The sequence below is a fragment of the Humulus lupulus genome, chromosome 4, assembly GCF_963169125.1.
Source record: "Humulus lupulus chromosome 4, drHumLupu1.1, whole genome shotgun sequence".
Lineage (NCBI taxonomy): Eukaryota > Viridiplantae > Streptophyta > Magnoliopsida > Rosales > Cannabaceae > Humulus > Humulus lupulus.
The window spans coordinates 29917657-29939116 of record NC_084796.1 but is presented as its reverse complement, the minus strand read 5'-3'; the positions used below and the strand labels follow the sequence as shown (position 1 = coordinate 29939116).

The window sequence follows — 21460 nt, the reverse complement described above, 5'->3', positions numbered from 1 at the left end:
AATCTTTCAATTTGAAGAGGTGCATTAACAATTCCCACTTCTAAATACCATATTTAAGATGTGCAATTATTTTGTATTTTTAATGCTAAAAAATTTCAATATTAATTGTAAACCACAATTGGCATAGCCGAAATTAGGGTTTGTATATTAATAAATGTTACACATCTAATTATAATTTTCGAAATTAGGGTTTAGATAGTTAGTTATTGTCTTTGAATATGAAGAGGTGCATTTAATATTTAACATATATTCAATATTTAATTGTTTAAACTAATTATTAGTGTAGGCCCTAATTATACAAATGAATTAAATTTTCCAATTCTCAATACCATATTTATAATATTTGAAAGAAAAAAACACAATAATTAGCACTATATTTTTGTAGCCGAAATTAATGATTACAATACAGAAAGTGTTTGTAAACAATTATACAAAAGATTCCACTAATCATGGATTGATTTTTTTCTTCTTCTTCGAATGACCATTTTTCTTTGTAGTTGACTTTGGCTGCATAGGAAAATTCCTTGAATCATGTCCAACCTCACCACAATACTTGCAATGTAAAAGCGATTTTTTTGGTTTTCTCTTCTTTGCACCTCCATAGAATGATTTCGACAAACTGGCTGTAGTTGGTCTGCCTTTTGTTATTTTAATCTGAGAGTCCAAAATATTATTAGGAAATACTCCTTCATCATTTTGAGGATGTTTTAACTCTTCATCTGGTGGCATTTTTTCCAATTCTGCATTAAACTCTGATATAACTTTCATAGCCTTTTGAAATGCTTCTCGCGATCTTGTAGCAAGGTACGACGTGATAGTAGTTTGTGTGGTTACACCACCGTACCTAGAATTTTCAATAACTTCAGGATGAGGACACTTTCTTTCATTACCTTGAGTTAACAGTTGAACTTCTTTAGCATCTTTTAGCCAACATCTATTTACCAAACAAATTGGCAAACTTCTTCTCTCCAAATTCTTCAATGAAATAAAAATATGTCTACATGGAATTCCTTTTGTCTCAAGAGAATAGCAATCACATCGCACATCATCCCCATTGTTGGAGATTAACACTTTGCGCTTTAATCCAGAACCAATATATTTTTTCACCAAACAAACAGTATAACCTGGTATCTTATCATCCTTCAGGACAATATAATTATTGTCACGCCGTATCTCCTTTCTTATAGTTGTAAAAATTTCCCTTGTGAAAATTGAAGAAATTTCATCCTCCACACACGACATAGTTGTCTGGTTCAAAACTGGTTCAGTCAAATTAGTTTTGTAGTGTTCTTTCATCTCGTTGTAAGGTAACATAGATAAAGCATGGTCAAAGTGTCGTATAAACATCCACACTGGTATTTTATTTTGCAAATCTCTTTTCAAGAATGCATTCATAGATTTGCATCTACCGTAGCAATAGCTCCACCAAAAAAAAATATATCAGATAATTCAATCATAAGTTTTCGTCTGAAGCTTTTCTTTCTCAGCTTCTGGCTGGTGCAATGGCAAAGGGGGTTCAGGGGAAGGCGAAAGCTCAGGGGAAGAAGAAGAAAAAGAAAGGACCATCTTCTTCAGATGGTGTTCGGAAAACCAGATCCATGACGGAACTTTTGGGTGTGGAACCGATTGAATTTGAGAATGACGATTATCACGGTGATGAGCTTGATACCCAGATAGATGAGCAGGAAATTGTATCTCTGAAATATACTCTGCTGCACTTACAGCAACAGGCGGACATTCAGAAAACCTTCTCTCGGTTTATCCAAGCTTCTCAAATATGTTCACAAGAAATTGCAGAAGGTAAGCAATCTTCTCCTCCGATATTGTGTTCTGATCATATTGTTCAGAATCTGAGTTCGAAATTTGCAAGTGAATTGGGGAAAGGGACTGTGATTGATGATGTTAAGATTGAGCTGGAAGATATTGAAGATGAAGTTCAATTCTGGAACTCATCTATAGTCTGCTATGTACTAGGTGCAAACCCTCCAATCTCTGTTTTAGAGGGTTTTGCCAAACGAATGTGGAAGTCTAAAGTAGATAAAGTGGGAATTCTCTCTCATGGTGTGTTCATAATCTGGTTTGCTTCTGTACAAGACAGGGATGAAGTTCTTAATGGTGGATATATTTTTTTTTACAATAAGCCTGTTATTCTTAAGCCATGGGACGTTGTTACAGACTTTAGGAAAGAAGATGTGGCACCCATTCCTACTTCGATTCACCTTTCTGGACTTGAATTGAAGTATTGGGGGGAGAAGTCTTTATTCAAAATTGTGAGCCAACTAGGGAAGCCAATTAAAGTTGATGAGGTTACTAAAAACAAGGAAAGGCTGAATTATCCACGGATATTGATTGAAGTTACTTTATCACAGGAGTTTCCGTATGAGATTTCTTTTATAAATGAGTTTGGTCAGAGGGTGACAATTGATGTTCACTTTGAATGGAAGCCGGTGGTTTGTGGTCATTGTAAGGGATTTGGGCATACTACTGAACTGTGTAGGAAGAGGGTAGGCCAGAAAAAAGAATGGGTGATCAAAAAGGACAACAATGTGAAGAATACAGTTTCAGACGTTCAACAGGAGGCTTTGATTGATGAAGATGGTTTTCAGAGAGTGCTAAGAAGTGGCAAGCGGACTATAACTGTGTCTTAACCCACTGTAGTAGCTAACAGTTTTCAGGTTTTGAATAGTACAAATGGAGAGAGTTCTCAAGTTGAGCTGGAAAAGGTTAACACAGAGGGAGGGGGAGATCCTCCCCTTTCTAATGGATAGGATTCTAAGTTGGAATGTCAGGGGGATTAATAATCCAAAGAAACAATTTGAAGTTAAGAAATTCTTTTCTTCAAAAAGAGTTGGGATTGATTGGTCTCCTTGAAACGAGGGCCAAGGTGGATCATTTGGGTGCCTTGTACCTTCGTATGTTTGATGGGTGGTGCTTCACATCTAATAATGCTTGGTATAGTGGTGGGAGAATAATAGTTAGTTGGAATCCTATTATGTTTGACGTTAGTGTCCGATTTTGCTCTAGTCAAATGATTCATTTGCTTGTGAGACCCATGCATGCTACATTGAGTTTTTACGTTACTTTTGTCTATGGTTTCAATGAAGAAGAGTGATGAAATGGATTGTGGGCTGATATGATGCATATTTCGGCAGGAATGAAAGATCCTTGGATAGTCATGGGTGATTTTAATGATATTCGTACTAAAGAGGAAAGGATTGGAATGCGTGTGAAATATAAAAAATCTGAGGCTTTCCGAAATTGTGTTGCTGTTTGTCAGTTAGAAGATGTGAAGTTTCGTGGAAATTTTTTCACATGGAGTAATAAACAGCAAGGGGATGCTCGTATTTACTCAAAGATAGACCGAGTTCTAGCGAATTAATTGTGGTTAGATAAGTATACAGAAGCAGAGGTAAACTTTTTGAATGAAGATTTGTTTAATCATAGTCCAGCTCTTGTAACTGTGTATCAAGAAACTAACTTTGGCAAGAAACCTTTTAAATACTTTCATATGTGGAAGACTGCTCCAGATTTTGCTCAAAAGCTTCTCAATACTTGGAATATCAGCACTAATGGGACAGCTATGTATAAGTTAGTTTCCAAGTTGAGACAAGTTAAGCTGGTACTTAAGGAGCTCAATAAAGAGGGATTTACTGATATTCAGGTGGCAGACTTTTAGAAGAGGAAACTTTTAGCTGAGTGTCAGCTGCAACTTCAGCAAGACCCTCTAAATAAAGAGTTGATTCTGAAGGAAAAAATGGGTAGAGACCAGTATGTTATGACTCATAAAGTACATTGTTCATTTCTTCACCAAAAGGCTAGAGTGCATTGGTTGAAAGAGGGTGATGAAAACTCAGCTTTCTTTCATGCAAGTATTCGAACAAGGCATACTCAAAACAGAATCTATTCGATTACAGATGAGAAGGGAACTTGGCATGACCAGCCAGATAAGGTCACTGAAGCCTTTTTACAGTTTTACACTACTTTACTAGGTTCTAAAATGGCTGATAGAAGACATGTTATAAAAGCAGTTGTAGAAGAGGGTGCTCTTGTATCTAAAGAACAAGGTTCAATGCTAATGGCTGACTATATGAATGATGAAGTAAAGCAAGCTATTTTTTCTATCCCTGGAAGCAAAGCACCTGGTCCTGATGGATTCTCGAGCTATTTTTTTCAGGATAATTGGGATATTGTCGGCAATGAGGTTTGTGATGTTATTTTGTCTTTCTTACATTCGGGTAGTCTTTTGAAAGAACTTAACTCCACGGTGCTCACTTTGGTCCCTAAGAGTAAGTGTCCGAATATTGTGAGTGATTATAGGCCAATCGCTTGTTGCAACGTACTCTACAAGGCAACAACCAAAATGATATGTTCAAGATTGCGTCTGATACTTCCTTCTCTGATTGCACAGAATCAAGGTGGCTTCGTTCAGGGGCGTTTTATAGCCCACAATATTATGATGTGCCAAGACTTAGTGAGACATTATGGGAGGAAAAATGCAAAGCCAAATTGCATGATTAAACTTGATCTCCGGAAAGCTTATGACACATTAGAATGGGATTTTTTGGAAGAATTGCTAGCTGCCTATAAATTCCCAATGAAGTTCATTCAATTGGTAATGCAATGTGTTACCACTCCCAAGTTTTCGCTTATATTTAATGGGGTTCTTCATGGGTTTTTTGCTGCTGGAAGAGGGCTGCGACAGGGAGACCCCATGTCCCCGTTGCTTTTTGTTTTGGGAATGGAGTATTTGTCTAGAATTATGAAGACACTGGGACAAAAAGAGGACTTTAAATTCCATGAACGGTGTAAAGCTCTTCAACTCAATCATTTGAGTTTTGCAGATGATGTTCTTCTTTTTTGTCATGGTGATTTTAGGTCCATATACTATATGTTGCAAGGGCTGAAACTCTTCTCTCAAACTTCAGGTCTTCACCCAAATGAAGCTAAATCAGAGGTTTATTGCTGTGGTATGACTGAGGTTGAAGTGCAACAGATCCTTGAGGCTTCTGGTTTTAGCAGGGGCTCTTTACCATTCAAGTACTTGGGAATTCTGATTTGTGCCAAAATGATTTTTGCTAAGGAGTGTGAGATTTTACTAGAAAAAATGGTGTTGCGAATTAGGACCTGGAGCTCTCGCAATCTGTCTTATGCAGGGAGAATAATCTTGATCAATTCTGTTTTAATCTCTATACACTCTTATTGGTCACAGATTATGATCATTCCTAAACAGGTGTTAAAGCGAATAAACTCCATAGGCAGAGCTTTTTTATGGAAAGGTCAGGCTCATTTTGTTGGAGCTAGGAATGTGGCTTGGGAGCATGCTTGTAGGCCGAAGAGAGAAGGGGGTCTTGGATTCCGAGAACTATTTCAATGGAACATAGCAGCTCTTGGGAAATACATTTGGGTTGTTGCAACCAAAAAGGATAATCTTTGGGTAAAGTGGGTCCATAATGTATACATTAGGAATGAAGATTGGTGGGCTCATAGAGCCCCTTCAAGAAGTAGTTGGTATTGGAAAAAAATAGTAGCAGTTAAGGATCGATTCAAGCCTCTCATTGATATTCCTAGATTCATACATGAAGAGTATACCATTAAAAAGGGTCATCAACTGCTCTGTTCTGCATATAGCCGCACCCATTGGTGCTCTGCAGTTTGGGGAAGGCTAAATATTCCAAAACACAGTGTCATCATGTGGCTGGCCTTTCTTGACAGATTAAAATCTAAGCAAAGACTGTTGTCTTTCCAAATCGTGACCAACTCAACTTGCTTGCTCTGTGATGTTCATGAAGAAAGTATATCGCACCTATTCTTTAAATGCCATCTCAGTAAAAGGTGTATTCAGAAGGTCAAGGAAAAGCTGAGTTTGTGGGCAACATCTGAAGATTTGAGCAGCCTTGTGAGATGGATCTCTCGGGCTCAAATGAGTAAGTTCCGAAAGCAAGTTTATGCGGCTTTTGTTGCTGCAGTGGTTTATCATATTTGGAAAGCAAGGAATGAAGTTTTTTGGCTGTTCAAGGTGAGAAGGGTAGACTTAATTATGAATACTATTATAAGTGATGTCAAAAATAGAGTTCAAGGTGTTATGCCTAAAAGAGTTAGTAGCATTGACATAGAATGGTTTAAATCTTTGTAAAGGTTTTTCTCAGGTTGTATATATATGAATTTTTCTCAGGCCTATTTTTAGGTGCTGTTAGGTGTAATGTTTGACAGTTTTAGTATAAATGAACTTGTTGATTTACCAAAAAAAAAAAAAAATAGCTCCACCAAAATAAATAACACGAAGAAAAGTATCTGCCCACTGCTTTCTTGTGCCATATTGTGCTTCCACCCATGCATTTCTTGTCAATCTATATTTATTCACAGTCACTTTCCAATTATCCTCCCATTCTTCCTCCTTGTAATACCTATATTTTTGTAAAAAAGAAAAATATAAATGTTTTCATATTATAATTGAGAGAATAAGATAAAACACCAATTATGTATTACCTGAAAATAAATTTTTTCAATTCTTGATGGAGTGCTATATTGTGTACATGGTGCATTGCATTTTTTAGTATGTGCCACGAGAAAATACGATGTGGAACACCAGGCATAATATTATCCAGTGCTTTGTTCATTGCTTTACAACCGTCTGTCAAAACTGCTGACGGCATCTTACCACATCTGACCACCCATGCACTCTAAAAATGTTTCCAATACCCAATCATATGTGGTCGAAGTCTCATTATCAAGATGTGCAGCTCCAAACACACATGTTTTGTCATGATTATTAGACCCAAGTAGTATTACTAATGGCTTTCTGTACTTGTTGAACAAAAAATTAATATGATATTTGAAATTTTACTATGAAATCGATATAAGGTAAAAAAAAAATTAAAAATACATATTGGTTTTGTAAGTAGAATCAAAAGCCAAACAATCACCAAATAATTGGTAATCAACCTAGGAAGTCCCGTCAGACCAGAATAAATTTGTCAATCTATTTTCTTTATCTACATCATACTTGTAGAAAAACATGTTGTCCGACCCTTATTTTGCTTCGAGATAATCCATTGTTGTGGACGTGTCACAATCATCCCAAGTTGAATATTTTTTACAGATTCCCTTGTACAAGTCATCTTTGATACATCCCACATTTTTCCAACCATCATGAACTTCTACCATGTAATTCCAAATTTGGGATGTCTTAATTCCGGCTCTCTTCATTGACATAACTTGTTCCCTCATCTCGTCCCTAAATATTCTATGAGATCTAAGAAATGATTTTTCACGAAAGAGGGCAAACTTATGGTTGTGGTGGTTATTAAAACACTTAGTAATCCAGCAGTTAGTTTCCCTATTTAAATTTATTCTAAACTCTGCATTACAACCCGTTCTTGTTAGAGCACGAGCTTCTTTACACCTATTATCAAGATTACAATATTTTTGTTCTCTAAAACCTTCGTTTGAACACACCCAACTTCTAATGTGTAAAATACCTTTTTTGTCCTCCCTCTTCAATTTTTTTCTAACACTAAACCCCATCATTTTCGCATACAAAAAATAAAAAGATTATGCTTGTTCAATACTTACAAACTCCTTCCCTTCGAAGTCTGAAAACTGTATATGTTCTGGTTCTTTGTCAATATCCAAAAATTGAAGCAAGCTCCTCCATTGCGCAATATCAGGTTCGGTCCATTCTTCGTTAATGCCACATTCAACATTGTCTTCTGGTACATCTTCATCATTTGTCTCTTCCATACATGTTCCCCCAGCAGGGTCTACTTCATGTTCAGAAGATAAGGATTTTGTATCTTCTTGTTCAGCTTCCAAACCATTTTCGTAACTAGTCATTTCTCCAGCCTATTCCTTCTGATTTTTTTTCGAATGGTGTGTAGCACTATTCAATATTTTTTATATTTAAATTGATTATATTATTAAAATTGCATCAATTAATATAATTAGTGGGGTGATTGAAAAGTTGATGCTTATAAATTTCGAAATTATAATAGCATTAATTAATATAATTAGTGGGGTGGTTGAAAATTTGATACTTACAAATTTCGAAATTATAATAGCATTTAATATAATTTTGCAATTTTGAAAATATGTATAAATCCAATAATATTTCGAAATTTTCATTATAATTTTTTAAATTTTCATTATAATTTTCGAAATTAGGGTTTAGATAACCACAGTTGTGTAATATTAATTTTTTTTATTTAATGTTAGGATATAGATAGTTAGTTAGAGTCTTTGAATATGAAGATGTGCATTTAATATTTAACATATTTTCAATAATTAATTCTCCAAAATAGTAATTAGTGTAAGCCCTAATTAATGTATAATAATATAATTGTTATAATTTTTTTTTTAAAAATACTAAATCATTTTTGAAACCATTGTGTTTTGATGGGAAGTTGAAAAGTTGTAATTTTAATAATTATATATAATTTTTGGCATAATAATAGGTAATTTAAAAAATATGTGTAGGTTCTATGAACCTTTGTTGTATGTTGACTGTGTTTTTAGCCAACGACGTGAGAACGTCAATAACGACAAGCCTTCAAGAGAATGTAAACGACACAGACAGTTTAATTAAGAAAAGTAAATAACACAAGAGATTTTATAGTGGTTCAGCTCCGATCAATCGATAATAGCCTAGTCCACTTAGAGATTTTATTACTTTATCCACACTCAAGATCAGATGAACCAGTGTCAACTGAGTTTCTTCAGTGTAAATATTCAAGAATACAAAATGGGTTCTCTCAAGAAAAAACGCACTTTCTCTCTCTAGAACTCAGACCAATTCTCAAATTGCCAAAAGTCCCTTTACGATCCCATCAACCCTCTATTTATAGGCTTGGGATCCTCAACTGATATCCCCTTCAGATAAGGATATTTTATTATTCATATTATATTTAAATTACAAGAAATATTTAAAATACAACAGATTCCTCAATTTGAGTGAGGATTGAGAGATTCCCGCGGTGCCCAGACCGATTCTTACTGAAGTCGTTTCTAGAAATTTGACATAGTCTAGTCTGTTTTGTTGATGAATATCGTCTTCTGGTCGGACATATGCATGCTGGACACCTGCATATGGACCATACCCCTTACTTTCCTCGGACCAAGATCCGACCACAACTCCACTTGGTTCTCCTCGGACCAAGGTTTGAGCCACATGCATTGGCTCTCCTCGGACATGGTCCGAGCCAACCTTTTTTAGCATTCCTCGGACTAGGGTCTGAGCCATATGTTTTGGGCCTCCTCGGACTAAGGTCCAAGCCAAGTCATTTGGCTCCTCGGACTAGGGTCCGATCGGACCTGTTGTTGCCTTCTCCTCGGACTAGGGTCCGAGGCAATCATCCTTGCCTCTCCTCGGACTAAGGTCCGAGGCAATCTCTTGGGACCTCTCCTCGGACTAGGGTCCGAGGCCATTACTTGGGGTACTCCTCGGACTAGGGTCCGAGCCAATTCCTTGGCACATATGTATGGACTCTCCTCGGACATGGTCCGAGCCAATTACCTAAGGCTCTCCTCGGACATGGTCCAAGCCAATCACCTAGGAGGCTCCCCTCGGACATGGTCCGAGGCAAGCATTTAGGAGACTCTCCTCGGACATGGTCCGAGCCAAGCACTTGGTTCCTCCAACTAAGGTCCGATCAAACCTTTTGTGGCCTCTCCTTGGCCAAGGTCTATGTCCATCTCTTGGCATGCATGGGTTCCTCGGACTAGGGTCCGAACCAAACACTTAGGCTCCTCGGACTAGGGTCCGAGCCAAGCCCACCTTAGCCCAAGTATTCTCCTCGGGTGCATTTGGCTTGACTATGACATCTCTCAAGCAGTCCAAATTCTTCACTGATGCATTGGGCTACTACTAAGCCAGATCACCCAACTAATCCATGCCACGTGTCAATTTTACTGCCACATCATCCTTTTCAAATTTTGGGATAACATTTGCCCCCCAAGTTTATTATATGGTACATTCACATAATAAACTTTTTCTTCAGTCAACGTCATTATAAAAATAATAATTGTTCATCTCCATGCAGCAGACCCATGAACACTGCAAAAAACTGCCCATGATCGTGGGGAGAAAAAATAGTCCCGGAATGCCAAGGGTCCAAAAATAAACAATAAACCCAACTTTTTTCCCTTTAAATAACCCAACTTTACACACTTTTCTTCACACAAGAAAAATCACATTTTTTTAAAAAACCTCTCTTCTTCTTCCTTCTCTCTTGGCCGAAACCCAAAACTCCTCTTCTCTTTGCCGAATCTTCAAGAACTTCAAGGGAAGCTCTCCATCTTCAAGAAATCTTCAAGCAAGCCAAAGGTTCTCCAACCTTGAGTAAGTCTTATTTTCCATGCCTTTACATTGTTGTAATTTTTCAAAAAAATTCTATGAAAACCCATGCCATGGCCGAAACTCATTGATGGCTTCTTTTTGTTGAGTTTGTTCATGAATATCATATGAATGCTTGTATAATGTGTTGGGTGGCTGTTTTGATGATGTTTGTGTTATGGGTAAATCAACATTTCCCTCAATTTCAAAGGAATTTCAAGAAAAATAGGTCAATTTGACACAAATCATGAGTATGGGTTTTTGGGGTTTTTGAAAGAATAGAAAATTTCAAGAACATGAAAAAACCTTTCCACTTCTATGTTTTGATCTTGTTTTTGTATGTGTGGAGGAAGAAGTGTGTTTATGATAGGGAATCTAGGGCTTTACTCATACGGTTTGGGTTTTATGGTTAAACTTGGGGTATGAAAAATGGGTAGATTAAGGAAAGTGGCCGATCGGCCACTGAATTTTCTGGGCAAGGTTGTGGTCCGATCGGACCACATTTACCCTTCTTGGATGCCCATGTCCGATCGGACATGTTGGGCTGCTGGTGGCTAGGCTCCTCGGATGTGCAAGGCATGCTAGGCGTTCGGACACTCGGACCTCACTCGCTCGGACCGTGGGGTGCGCATCTCCTTGGGCGTGCTATGTCCGATCGGGCCTTATGGGGCTACTTGGTGCTGGGCTCGCACGGAGGCGCATGGTTCGGACTCGCCTGAAGCTAGACTCTTCGGACCCAAGCAGCTGCTGCTCGAATGAATACTTCCTCGGATCAAGAATGTGGTCCGATCGGACCACATTTATACCCCTTGGCTTCGGCCTTCTTCATTTCCTCTCAAACACACACAACCCCTTGCATGCACACTCGCAAAACACAAGTGCTAGCCTCTTTGAATAACCCCAAAAAAAAATTATTCATATAAATTTTAGTGACCTTAAATACTTCCAGTACTTTTTAGGCACCTTTAAGCACTCTTGGGCACTAAGATTATTTTTTCCCATGTGTGCTATATTTTTACCACTTAGATAAATTTTTCTAAGCGTGAAAAAAAATAAATTTTATTCTTGTTGAATTTTTTCTGCATGGTTACTCACCTCCCCATTTTTTATTTATTTTTGTAGATGAATCGCTCTGATTATAGGGGAGGTGACAACCACACAGACTCTGATACATCAGTCCCGCAGTCAATCGAGACTCCTCTAAACAGCGATTCCTCATCAAAATCGTCTACCAGTTGTACTCCAGAAGATCGCCTTCGCCGCTTCAAGCAGATCCTTCCTCACTCAGCTTTGTATCTCCTCCACGAGGAACAGTTTCTTCAACAAGCTTCTCAGTCGAAGATGAGGGTGAAGAAATCTAACAGACTTCCCCAGGAACAAGATCCACAAGTTGCCCGTAGAGCGGTGCAAAAGGTGGTGAAACGCAGTGATGCCCGCACTGCAACTCCTTCAGGATCTCCTTCTCAGAAGTTTGCCACTGTGATCCAGGACTTGGCTGTTCAAAGGCCACGAAAGGGGGGAGAAGAAGAACCTTCCTGGTTCATTGCCGAAGCTTCAAAGCTTAATCCCGCGTTGTTCCACAAACACATCGAGGCTTTGGGTTTGAGCAAGGCGAACGTGATATGCCCGGGCCCTCATCAGAGAACCAATAGGCCTGGTGGAGCATACTGCGCCTGGTCGAGGCATCATGTGCACGCCGGAGCGACACTTCCGCTACACACCTATTTTCGGTCTGTAGCGGATTACTTCAATGTCTCCCCATTCTAGATTGCACCGAATGGGATCCATGCATTGTCTGCATTATACATTCTCTACTTCCTGCATGGTTGGGACGAGCCCACCCCTCACGAAGTGCACTACCTATTTGACCTCAGGACCAATCCCAGCCATAACAACACGGGCTTCTTCCACCTCTACCACAGGCAAAAGGGGATTATATACCTTAGTGGTATCTCTCACAAATTGAACCCCGGGAAGTATCACAAAGAATATTTCCTTACATTGGACATTAAGGCCAACAACTTGGCCTTTACACATGCGGGTCCATTCGAGCGACCCTTGCCTACTGAGGGGATGTTTGGTCGAGCAGAGAAGTTGGCTAGCATGAATCCTGCGGAGAAAGATGTGAAAAAATTGGTCACTGTGGACCTCCTTCAGATGGTGGGCCTGGTACCGTGTGACCAAGATATGGCGGTCGAAAGTACCACCGGGGAGAACAATACAACTGATCAGTCCAATGTGGGCACGGAGATAGTGACTGACCAGTTTTCTCCTGGACCCTCTCCGCTTTCTCATAGGCCCGGTGACCTTGTCATTAGGGAGCCTGAGCCTCAGCCTCAACCTCAGCGCAGATCTGCTATTTCTACTCAATCTGGGAAAGGAAAAACCATCCAGATTGAGAGAGAACTTAGCTCGTCTTCAAACGATGAGGACGAGTTCATTAACCAGATGCTCAACTCAGGTCCAGTAACCATAGGAATATGTTTAATAACTTGGTGATTTGAGACTAACAAAATTGTAGTAGTAATATACTATCTACATTTTATTATGTTTATATCTCTAACAACTTTGTGTTTTCCTCTATTGCAGATCCAAATATGTTCAGGCAGTGCATTGCTTCTGTTCCAAAGAGGAAAGCTGGCGATGGAAGTGGCTCCACACCTCCGAGGAAGATTCCAAAGGTAGTGCCGCCCAGCCAAGGGAGGCAACCTGAGGGGTCGACCACACTCCCACCGTTAGCTCCTTTGTCACTCCCTTCATCAGCGAGCCTAACTCCTCCAGGCCCGCCCGGCCCGAGCGAGGCACTCCGGGCTGCTGATACCAAGCTCAGGGGGTCAGCTGATCAGACCCTCCGCGATGCATCAACGATTTAAAGCTTTGAATCTCTTCCCCGACTCAGTGTCGACGCTGTCCTAGATAGAGGGATTGCTCAGCTGACACACATAAGTACTCCACCATAAGACAGATTATTGCTTATGCTATTGCTTTGTAGTAACTTTTTGTTTTTCATGCAGACGCTTATGACCTTCTGTCACGCCCAGCAGCGGTCAGTTGATTACAAGGAGTTGATCAAGGTGCTGAATGATCAACTGGTGGAGGCCCAGGCTAAAGTAAAGACTCTAACTGCCTTAGAAAAAGACTCCAAATCCAAGTTAGAGCAGGCAGAGAAGACCGTGGCTGAACGGGATGAGTCTCTTAGGCAGCAAGCTCAAACCAACCAGTCCTTGACCGCTCAACTGGAGAAACTGACCCTTGAGAATAAGGAGTTAGCTCGTGAGAATGAAGGACTAATAAGCGAGAATGAAGAGTTGAAACAAGAGAAGGAGTTTGATTTAACTCGCTTCGAGGAGGCTAGCTTCGACTGCTTTTACCAGGTCTGGAAGCTGAATAAACCTCTTAAGCTCGATCTTTTCACCAAGGAGGTCCAAGCAGAGGAGCTTGCTAGGTGTGAAGCAAGGGCTGCTGAGGAAGCTGCCAATCCTCCTGGCCCTACTCCAGCCTCCTCTACATTATCATTCCGAGCAAGAGGAGCAGCTGAGGCCGAGAGGGGGGGGGGGGGGGGGTTGACCAACCCACCAGAGAAGCACGCCAGTGACTCCCATCTTGCTAGAGCACACCTGCATGACTAGTTGTAGTCTTACTAGTTTTATATAGTTTGTTTTATTTTGTAAACTTTTGCTCGAATGATTGAGCCATTTTGACACTTAGTAATTTACCCTTTTTTTTTCTTGACTTAGCTATAAACTTTTAAGTCTTTATTGTGAATAGTAAAGTTCCTACATGCCTTAAATTTCACATGAGTATTTAGTTTTCTAACTTAGAAATTCTAAACATTTCATAAGTCCATACCAAATATGCTTCATCATGCTCTTATTGCTCTAACTTTTTATGAGCATAACTTATATTATTACACGAATATCTATTTCTAACTTAGAATTTTTTTTTAAAAATTCTAAGTTACTTAAGCTTTGTCAAACAAGTTAGCTTAATGGCCTTTTTAGACTTCCAAACTTACAAATCAGCCCACAAATAGATATCTTTGCTCGTGCTCTTATTGCCTGTGTTGAAGTACAAACCAGTATACCCTATGTGCCCCCCAAGTGATTGAGGGTTGAAAAATCCTTGATCACTTGCTACTTGACTGAATTTGTCCGAGTAGTTACTACTCGCGGAACACATAAAATATACAAACATATTTCAGTAGTTGACCACTACAAAAACATTATTTAAACGTTGGTCATTCATCTCATAATATCGACCAGTTGAACACTGTCCGGTATATATTTACACTTAGTTTTTAGAAGACCTGTTTTGTTCAAATCATAATGACAGTTGAACACTGCCAAGCAAGAATAATCAACACATATGCAAAATTTGTAGCAAGATTCGACCACGCTGCGCGTGGTCTCTTTTATTACTCGTAATAATAAGTGACAAAACGTGTCTAACAACGAGTTCCAAACAAAATAACATTGTTCAAAATAACGTGACTTCGTAGCAAATAACCAGTTCACAAACAAAAAACTTAAATAACAAGTTAAGCACTTAATACAAAGCTACTACTCTGCAAGCAGTATTTATTGATAATATTTTCTCAAGTGCTCGCCATTCTAGTAGTTCCTGATCAGCTCTCCATTTAACCGAGCAAGCTTGTAGGTGCCGGGTGGCAAGACTTGCTCAACTTGATATGGTCCTTCCCAGTTTGGTCCTAGCACACCAGCTGCTGGGTCTCTTACAAACACCTTTCTGAGGACCAAATCTCCGACCTGGAACTTTTGATCTCGCACTCTGGAATTGAAGTAGCGCGCCACTTTTTGCTGATGAGCAGCAACTCTGAGGTTCGCCTCCTCTCTTCTCTCCTCGAGGAAGTCCAATGATTCTGCTAACAACTGATGATTCTCCTCTTGGTTGTACATAGTCCTTCTATGAGATGGTGGGTCTATCTCCACAGGTAACATGGCCTCATACCCATATGCCAAAGAAAATGGTGTATGTCCAGTTGCCGTCCGAGCAGTAGTCCTATATGACCAAAGGACCTCTGGTAACTCTTCTGCCCAAGCACCCTTAGCTTGCTCCAGGCGCTTTTTCAGAGTGTCCTTCAGTGTCTTGTTTATCGCTTCAACCTGCCCATTAGCTTGAGGATGGGCTACCGAGGAGAAACTTTTTGTGATGCCATGCCGAGTGCAAAAATCGGTAAATATGTCGCTGTCAAATTGGGTGCCATTGTCAGACACTATCTTCTTAGGCAGACCATAGCGACATATTATGTTCTTAACCACAAAGTCCAATACTTTCTTCGATGTGATCGTGGCTAATGGTTCGGCCTCTTGTTTATCAATGCTTGGTTCTGCCAAGTATTCTACCGGTACTATATTCAGAGTTTCGGCATCTTTTGCACTAGCAAGCTTTGCTATAGCATCTGCATTAGAGTTCTGCGCCTGTGGTACTAGCTTGATGGTATACTCCTCGAACTGTGCTAGCAGATCTTTGGTCTTGTTTAAGTATGCCACCATGCGTAGGCCCCTTGCCTGGTACTCCCCCAATACTTGGTAGACCACCAACTGGGAATCGCTATTTATTTCCACCGACCGGGCACGTACATCTCTAGCCAGTCGCAAGCCTACTAGGAGGGCCTCATACTCTACCTCATTGTTAGAAGCATTAAATCCGAATCTCAGGGCACAATGAATTCGGTGCTTCTCTGGTGTGACTAATATAATCCCAGCTCCTGAATGATGCTCATTCGACGACCCATCAACAAACAGTTGCCAAGTAGGAATTTCTTCTTTCTGCCCAGTTACACTCTCTACCTGGTCTGGAACATCAGCGATCCCGGTACATTCAGCGATGAAATCTGCCAAAGCTTGGCCTTTAATAGCAGTCCTCGGCTGGTATTTGATTTCAAATTGGCCTAGCTCAACCGCCCATTTAAGTAGCCGACCAGACGACTCCGGCTTCTGTAAGACTTGGCGTAGAGGCTGGTCAGTAAGGACCTTAATGGGGTGTGCTTGGAAGTATGGCCGCAATTTTCGTGATGCAAGTACCAAGCAGTAAGCCAACTTCTCAATTACGGGACACCAGGACTCCACTCCTATCAATCGCTTGCTAACATAATATACCGGGTGCTGCACTTTATCCTCCTCACGTACTAAGGCAGCACTAACAGCGTGCTCCGTGACTGCTAGGTACAGAAATAGGTCTTCTCCATCAACTGTCTTAGAAAGAACATGAGGTTGGGCCAAATGCTCCTTTATGGCCTGGAAAGCTTGTTCACATTCTGCAGTCCACTCAAACTTCTTGCCTCCTCTAAGCAGGTTAAAAAACGGGACACACTTGTCTGTTGATTTCGAAACGAACCTGCTTAGAGCTGCAATCCGCCCAGTCAAGCTTTGCACAACCTTTATTCTAGCTGGAGACTTCATTTCAACGAGGGCCTTGATCTTCTCTGGGTTTTCCTCTATTCCTCGGGAGTTTACAATAAACCCAAGGAATTTTCCAGAACCCACTCCAAATGAACACTTGAGGGGGTTTAACTTCATGTTATATTTCCTCAGTATTGCGAAGCACTCCTCTAAGTCTTGCACGTGCCCTTCAGCTTCCTTTGACTTCACCAGCATATCGTCTACGTACACCTCCATGCTCTTGCCGATTAAGTCACGAAACATACCATTCACCAAGCGTTGATAGGTAGCCCCTGCATTCTTTAGTCCGAAGGGCATGACTCTATAGCAGTATAGCCCTATATCTGTTCGGAAGCTGGTATGCTCTTCATCAGGAGGATGCATGCTGATCTGGTTGTACCTTGAATATGCATCCATGAAGGACAATGTTTCATGACCAGAGGTTGCATCTACCAACTGGTCTATTCTTGGTAAAGGAAAGCAATCCTTTGGACATGCTTTGTTTAGATCAGTAAAATCTACACAAGTCCTCCACTTTCCATTGGGTTTGGGCACCAACACTAGGTTTGAAACCCATGAAGGGTAGTATGCCTCTCTGATAAACCCATTCTCCTTCAATCACTCTACCTCCTCCTTAAGAGCCTTTGCTCGATCCTTGTCAAGCAACCTCCTCTTCTGCTGCACCGCTGGATAGCTTTCATCCACGTTGAGCACGTGGCTGATCACAGTTGGTGAGATACCCACCATATCCTTGTGAGACCAGGCGAAGACATCTTGATTCCTTCGCAAGAATTCTATCAGTTGTGCTCTCACCTCAGCTTTTAACTTCTTTCCAATCTTGACCCCTCTCGTCGGGTCATTCTCATCTATAGGGACCTCCTCTAACTCCTTGGACAGTCCCACATCACTCTCATAATCCCCAAAGTGAGGATCAAAATCTCTTCCCTCGCTTTGAGCAACGCCCTATTTGGTGACTTCATCACCTGATGGGGTCTTCTGCTCTTTCAAACTAAGAGTGCTCTCCTGGCCACACTCCTCTAACATCTCTTCATCGTTCACTACTACAAGACTCTGGTCTACATCCATCTCATCCACCTCCTCTCTCTCAACACATACAATCATGTTATTCTCCTTGGCCCCTTTCTTCGCCTTGGCTACCGAGGCATTATAGCACTCCCTAGCCTCCCTTTGGTCTCCTTGGACACAGCCTATGCCAGTACTGGTCGGGAACTTCATGGAAAGGTGCCAGATTGAAACTACTGCATGCAAGTTGGTGAGTAGTGGTCGACCAATAACCACATTGTAGGCGGACGGGCAGTCAACAATCAAAAATTCAGTCATCACGGTCTCATGCTTGGGAGCCTCCCCCGTCGTGACTGGTAACTTGATTGTCCCAGCTAGTGACAATCCTTCTCCAGTAAAACCATAAATGACTTGAGAGCACGGCTTCAAGTCATTGACAGATAGCTTCATTTTCTCGAAGGAGGATTTATAGATAATGTTTACAGAGCTTCCCGTATCGACCAGACACCTCTTCACCTTCATATTAGCAATTTGGACTGTCACAAAAAGAGGGTCGTTGTGAGGATACCTCACGTGTTTAGCATCTTCTTCGGTGAAAGTGAGGGACTCACTTTCATATCTTGGGTTCTTTGCTGGTCGTTCCTCCACCATCATAACTTCGGAGGTGGATGCCGCACCCAACTCATGACGAAGGGTGCGAGCATACCTCTCCCTCGCCTTGTTGCTGTCTCCAGCAAGATGTGGTCCTCCACATATAGTATCTAGTGTGAAATCCACAGGTTCGGGTTGCAAAGGTGGGGACCGTTGCCGCTTGAACCCAGGATTATTGTTGCTCCCCTCTCCTTGGGTCTTCTCTGCTCGGTACTTTTTTAGCTTCCTCGACCGGAGGAGAAACTCTATCTCATCTTTAAGGTGATTACACTCATTCGTGTCGTGACCATAGTCTCCATGGAAACAATAGAACTTGTTCATATCCCTCTTACTCATCTCCTTCTTGATTGGTGGGGGTTTCCGGTAAGGGACCTCCTGATGACTGGCTAGATAGATCTCCGCCCGGGTTGCCGAAAGAGTGGTGTAGTTGGTGAATCGAGGTTCATACTTCGTTGGCTTGTCATTTGATCCTGACTTAGCCTTTTTCTCATTGCGGCGGTCAGACCCGTTATTCCCACGTTTCTTACCACCACCTTGATCATTTCTGCCATCCTTGGGGGTATCACCTGATCCACTTAGTTTATTCAACCCATTCTCTCCCTTCTCAATAGCATCATCCAACTTCATGTACTTGTCCGCTCGGTCTAAAAACTGTTGTAAATTTGAAATTGGATGGCGATGGATGCTGTCCCACAAAGGACTTCGATAGATAATACCGGAAGAGATTGCCACCATCTTCCCCTCGTCTCCAACCGCGGTAGCTCGGTTAGCTTCTCTCATGAACCTTTGAATGTAGTTCTTGAGAGACTCATCTTTACCCTGCCTAATATCCACCAAGTGGTTGGCATAAACGGAAGGGGTTCGGGCAGTACTAAACTGCCTGCAAAACTCCTTCCTAAAGCTCTCCCAAGAGGTGATGGAGTCTGGTTTGAACTTCCAGTACCACTCCTGGGTAGTGTCTGACAACGTGGTGGGGAAGACTCTGCATCGGTAGTCATCACTCACCCCGAGCAGCTCCATCTGATCTTCAAACTTCCCAACGTGTCTCACCGGGTCTGCCTTTTCTGTATAAACTGGCATTACCGGTGCTTTGTATTTCGTTGGTGGTTGAGCTGCTCTAATTCAAGCACAGAAAGGGCTACCACTCCTGTGGTCTACCGGATCAATAGCTGGTTGTTTTGACAAACTCTGGACTGCCGCTGTCAAAGCATCAAGCTGGGCTTGGATGCCTGGGGCCATTGCTGGGGACTCACTTTCGGGACCACCTGGTCGAGCACTCCTATCAGGCAAACCATCATCGAGTATTTCTACTCGACTGGTAGGACGGATTGGCTCTTGCCCTTCGACCGGACCGGTCCTCCTTCTATCATCAATGACGTCCCTCAGGTCCTTCTGAGCAGTGTTCTTTCCCAACCGGTCGAACACCGTACTCCGAGTCTTCTCGGAAGGTCTGCTGGGTGGAGCATGCTCCTTGCCATTGCGCTGGTTGGGATGACGTGGTGGCTTTCCTGCCTGGGCTGGTCGGTCCTCTCCTCCTCGGTGGTTATTATTCTTCTCCTTAGACTGGTTGTTGTGATGACTGTTAGCCTCATCACGTCCATGCCCATCCTTGAAGTGGGAAGTCTCATTGCCACGAGGAGCTCTATTGTGCTCCTGCTCAGAAGGTGTTTTCTTACTGCCTGACTTATGACTTCCTGACCTAGAGGTCTTTGATCGGTGGCTCTTTGAGGGGGTTTTGGAGTTCCCCCTTTGAGTCGAGGCAGTGCGTGATCGGACTCCATCCTCCTCATGACCAGGTGGGTTATTACCACCCCTTCCTGGTCTATCAGTTTTCTTATGACCAGCTTCTGTGGTCCTTGCCTCTGGGGTGGCTGCCACCCCAGGTGTAGCTTGAGCATTGGCTCGGGTCAGTTGCGTAGCTGCCTCCAGAGCGAGTGCAGCTTCGTGATGTCGCCTGTCAGCCTCCTCCTGCTGTCGACGGATCTCCTCACTCCTAGCGTCCATCTCCCGTTTCTGCTGCTCAAATGCGGCGTTCTGCCTGTCCATTTCCTCAGCGAATGCCTCCTGCCTGGCGTTGAACTGAGCCATCTCCTCTTGGAATGCGCTCATGGCCTCCTGGAGCTCCTCAACTTCTGGAGCTACATCCTCGAGCACGACTCTAGGCTCAGTTTCACGATCTTGAACGCTGGGACCTTCCGATCTAGCATGCTCCTTAAAGGAGCTCGTCTTCTTGGAAGCAGCAGTGGTGTTCTTAGGCACCATATTGCTTTAGGGACTGTCTGTTCTTCTCTTCAGGCTCTCAATGAAAGCACCAAAATGTTGACTGTGTTTTTAGCCAACGACGTGAGAACGTCAATAACGACAAGCCTTCAAGAGAATGTAAACGACACAGACAATTTAATTAAGAAAAGTAAATAACACAAGAGATTTTATAGTGGTTCAGCCCCGATCAATCGGTAATAGCATAGTCCACTTAGAGATTTTATTACTTTATCCACACTCAAGATCAGATGAACCAGTGTCAACTGAGTTTCTTCAGTGTAAATATTCAAGAATACAAAATGGGTTCTCTCAAGAAAAAACGCACTTTCTCTCTCTAGAACTCAGACCAATTCTCAAATTGCCAAAAGTCCCTTTACGATCCCATCAACCCTCTATTTATAGGCTTGGGATCCTCAACTGATATCCCCTTCAGATAGGGATATTTTATTATTCATATTATATTTAAATTATAAGAAATATTTAAAATACAACAAATTCCTCAATTTGAGTGGGGAATGAGAGATTCCCGCGGTGCCCAGACCGATTCTTACTGAAGTCGTTTCTGGAAATTTGACGTAGTCTAGTCTGTTTTGTTGATGAATATCGTCTTCTGGTCGGACATGTGCATGCTGGACACCTGCATATGGACCATGCCCCTTACTTTCCTCGGACCAAGATCCGACCACAACTCCACTTGGTTCTCCTCGGACCAAGGTCTGAGCCACATGCATTGGCTCTCCTCGGACATGATCCGAGCCAACCTTTTTTAGCATTCCTCGGACTAGGGTCTGAGCCA

At 41.7% G+C, this 21460-nt stretch overlaps 1 protein-coding gene across 1 annotated transcript; it reads right to left on the bottom strand.

The window, feature by feature from the left end:
- Window positions 1-447: 447 nt before the first annotated feature.
- On the bottom strand, window positions 448-1395 carry LOC133832043 (protein FAR1-RELATED SEQUENCE 1-like). The gene has a single exon (XM_062262434.1). It carries the CDS (start codon window positions 1393-1395, stop codon window positions 448-450), a length of 948 nt encoding a protein of 315 aa, XP_062118418.1.
- Window positions 1396-21460: the final 20065 nt, after the last annotated feature.

Excerpts from the sequence above, each read along its gene's own strand:
- LOC133832043 (XM_062262434.1), bottom strand. The coding sequence starts at position 1,395 with ATGAATGCATTCTTGAAAAGAGATTTGCAAAATAAAATACCAGTGTGG.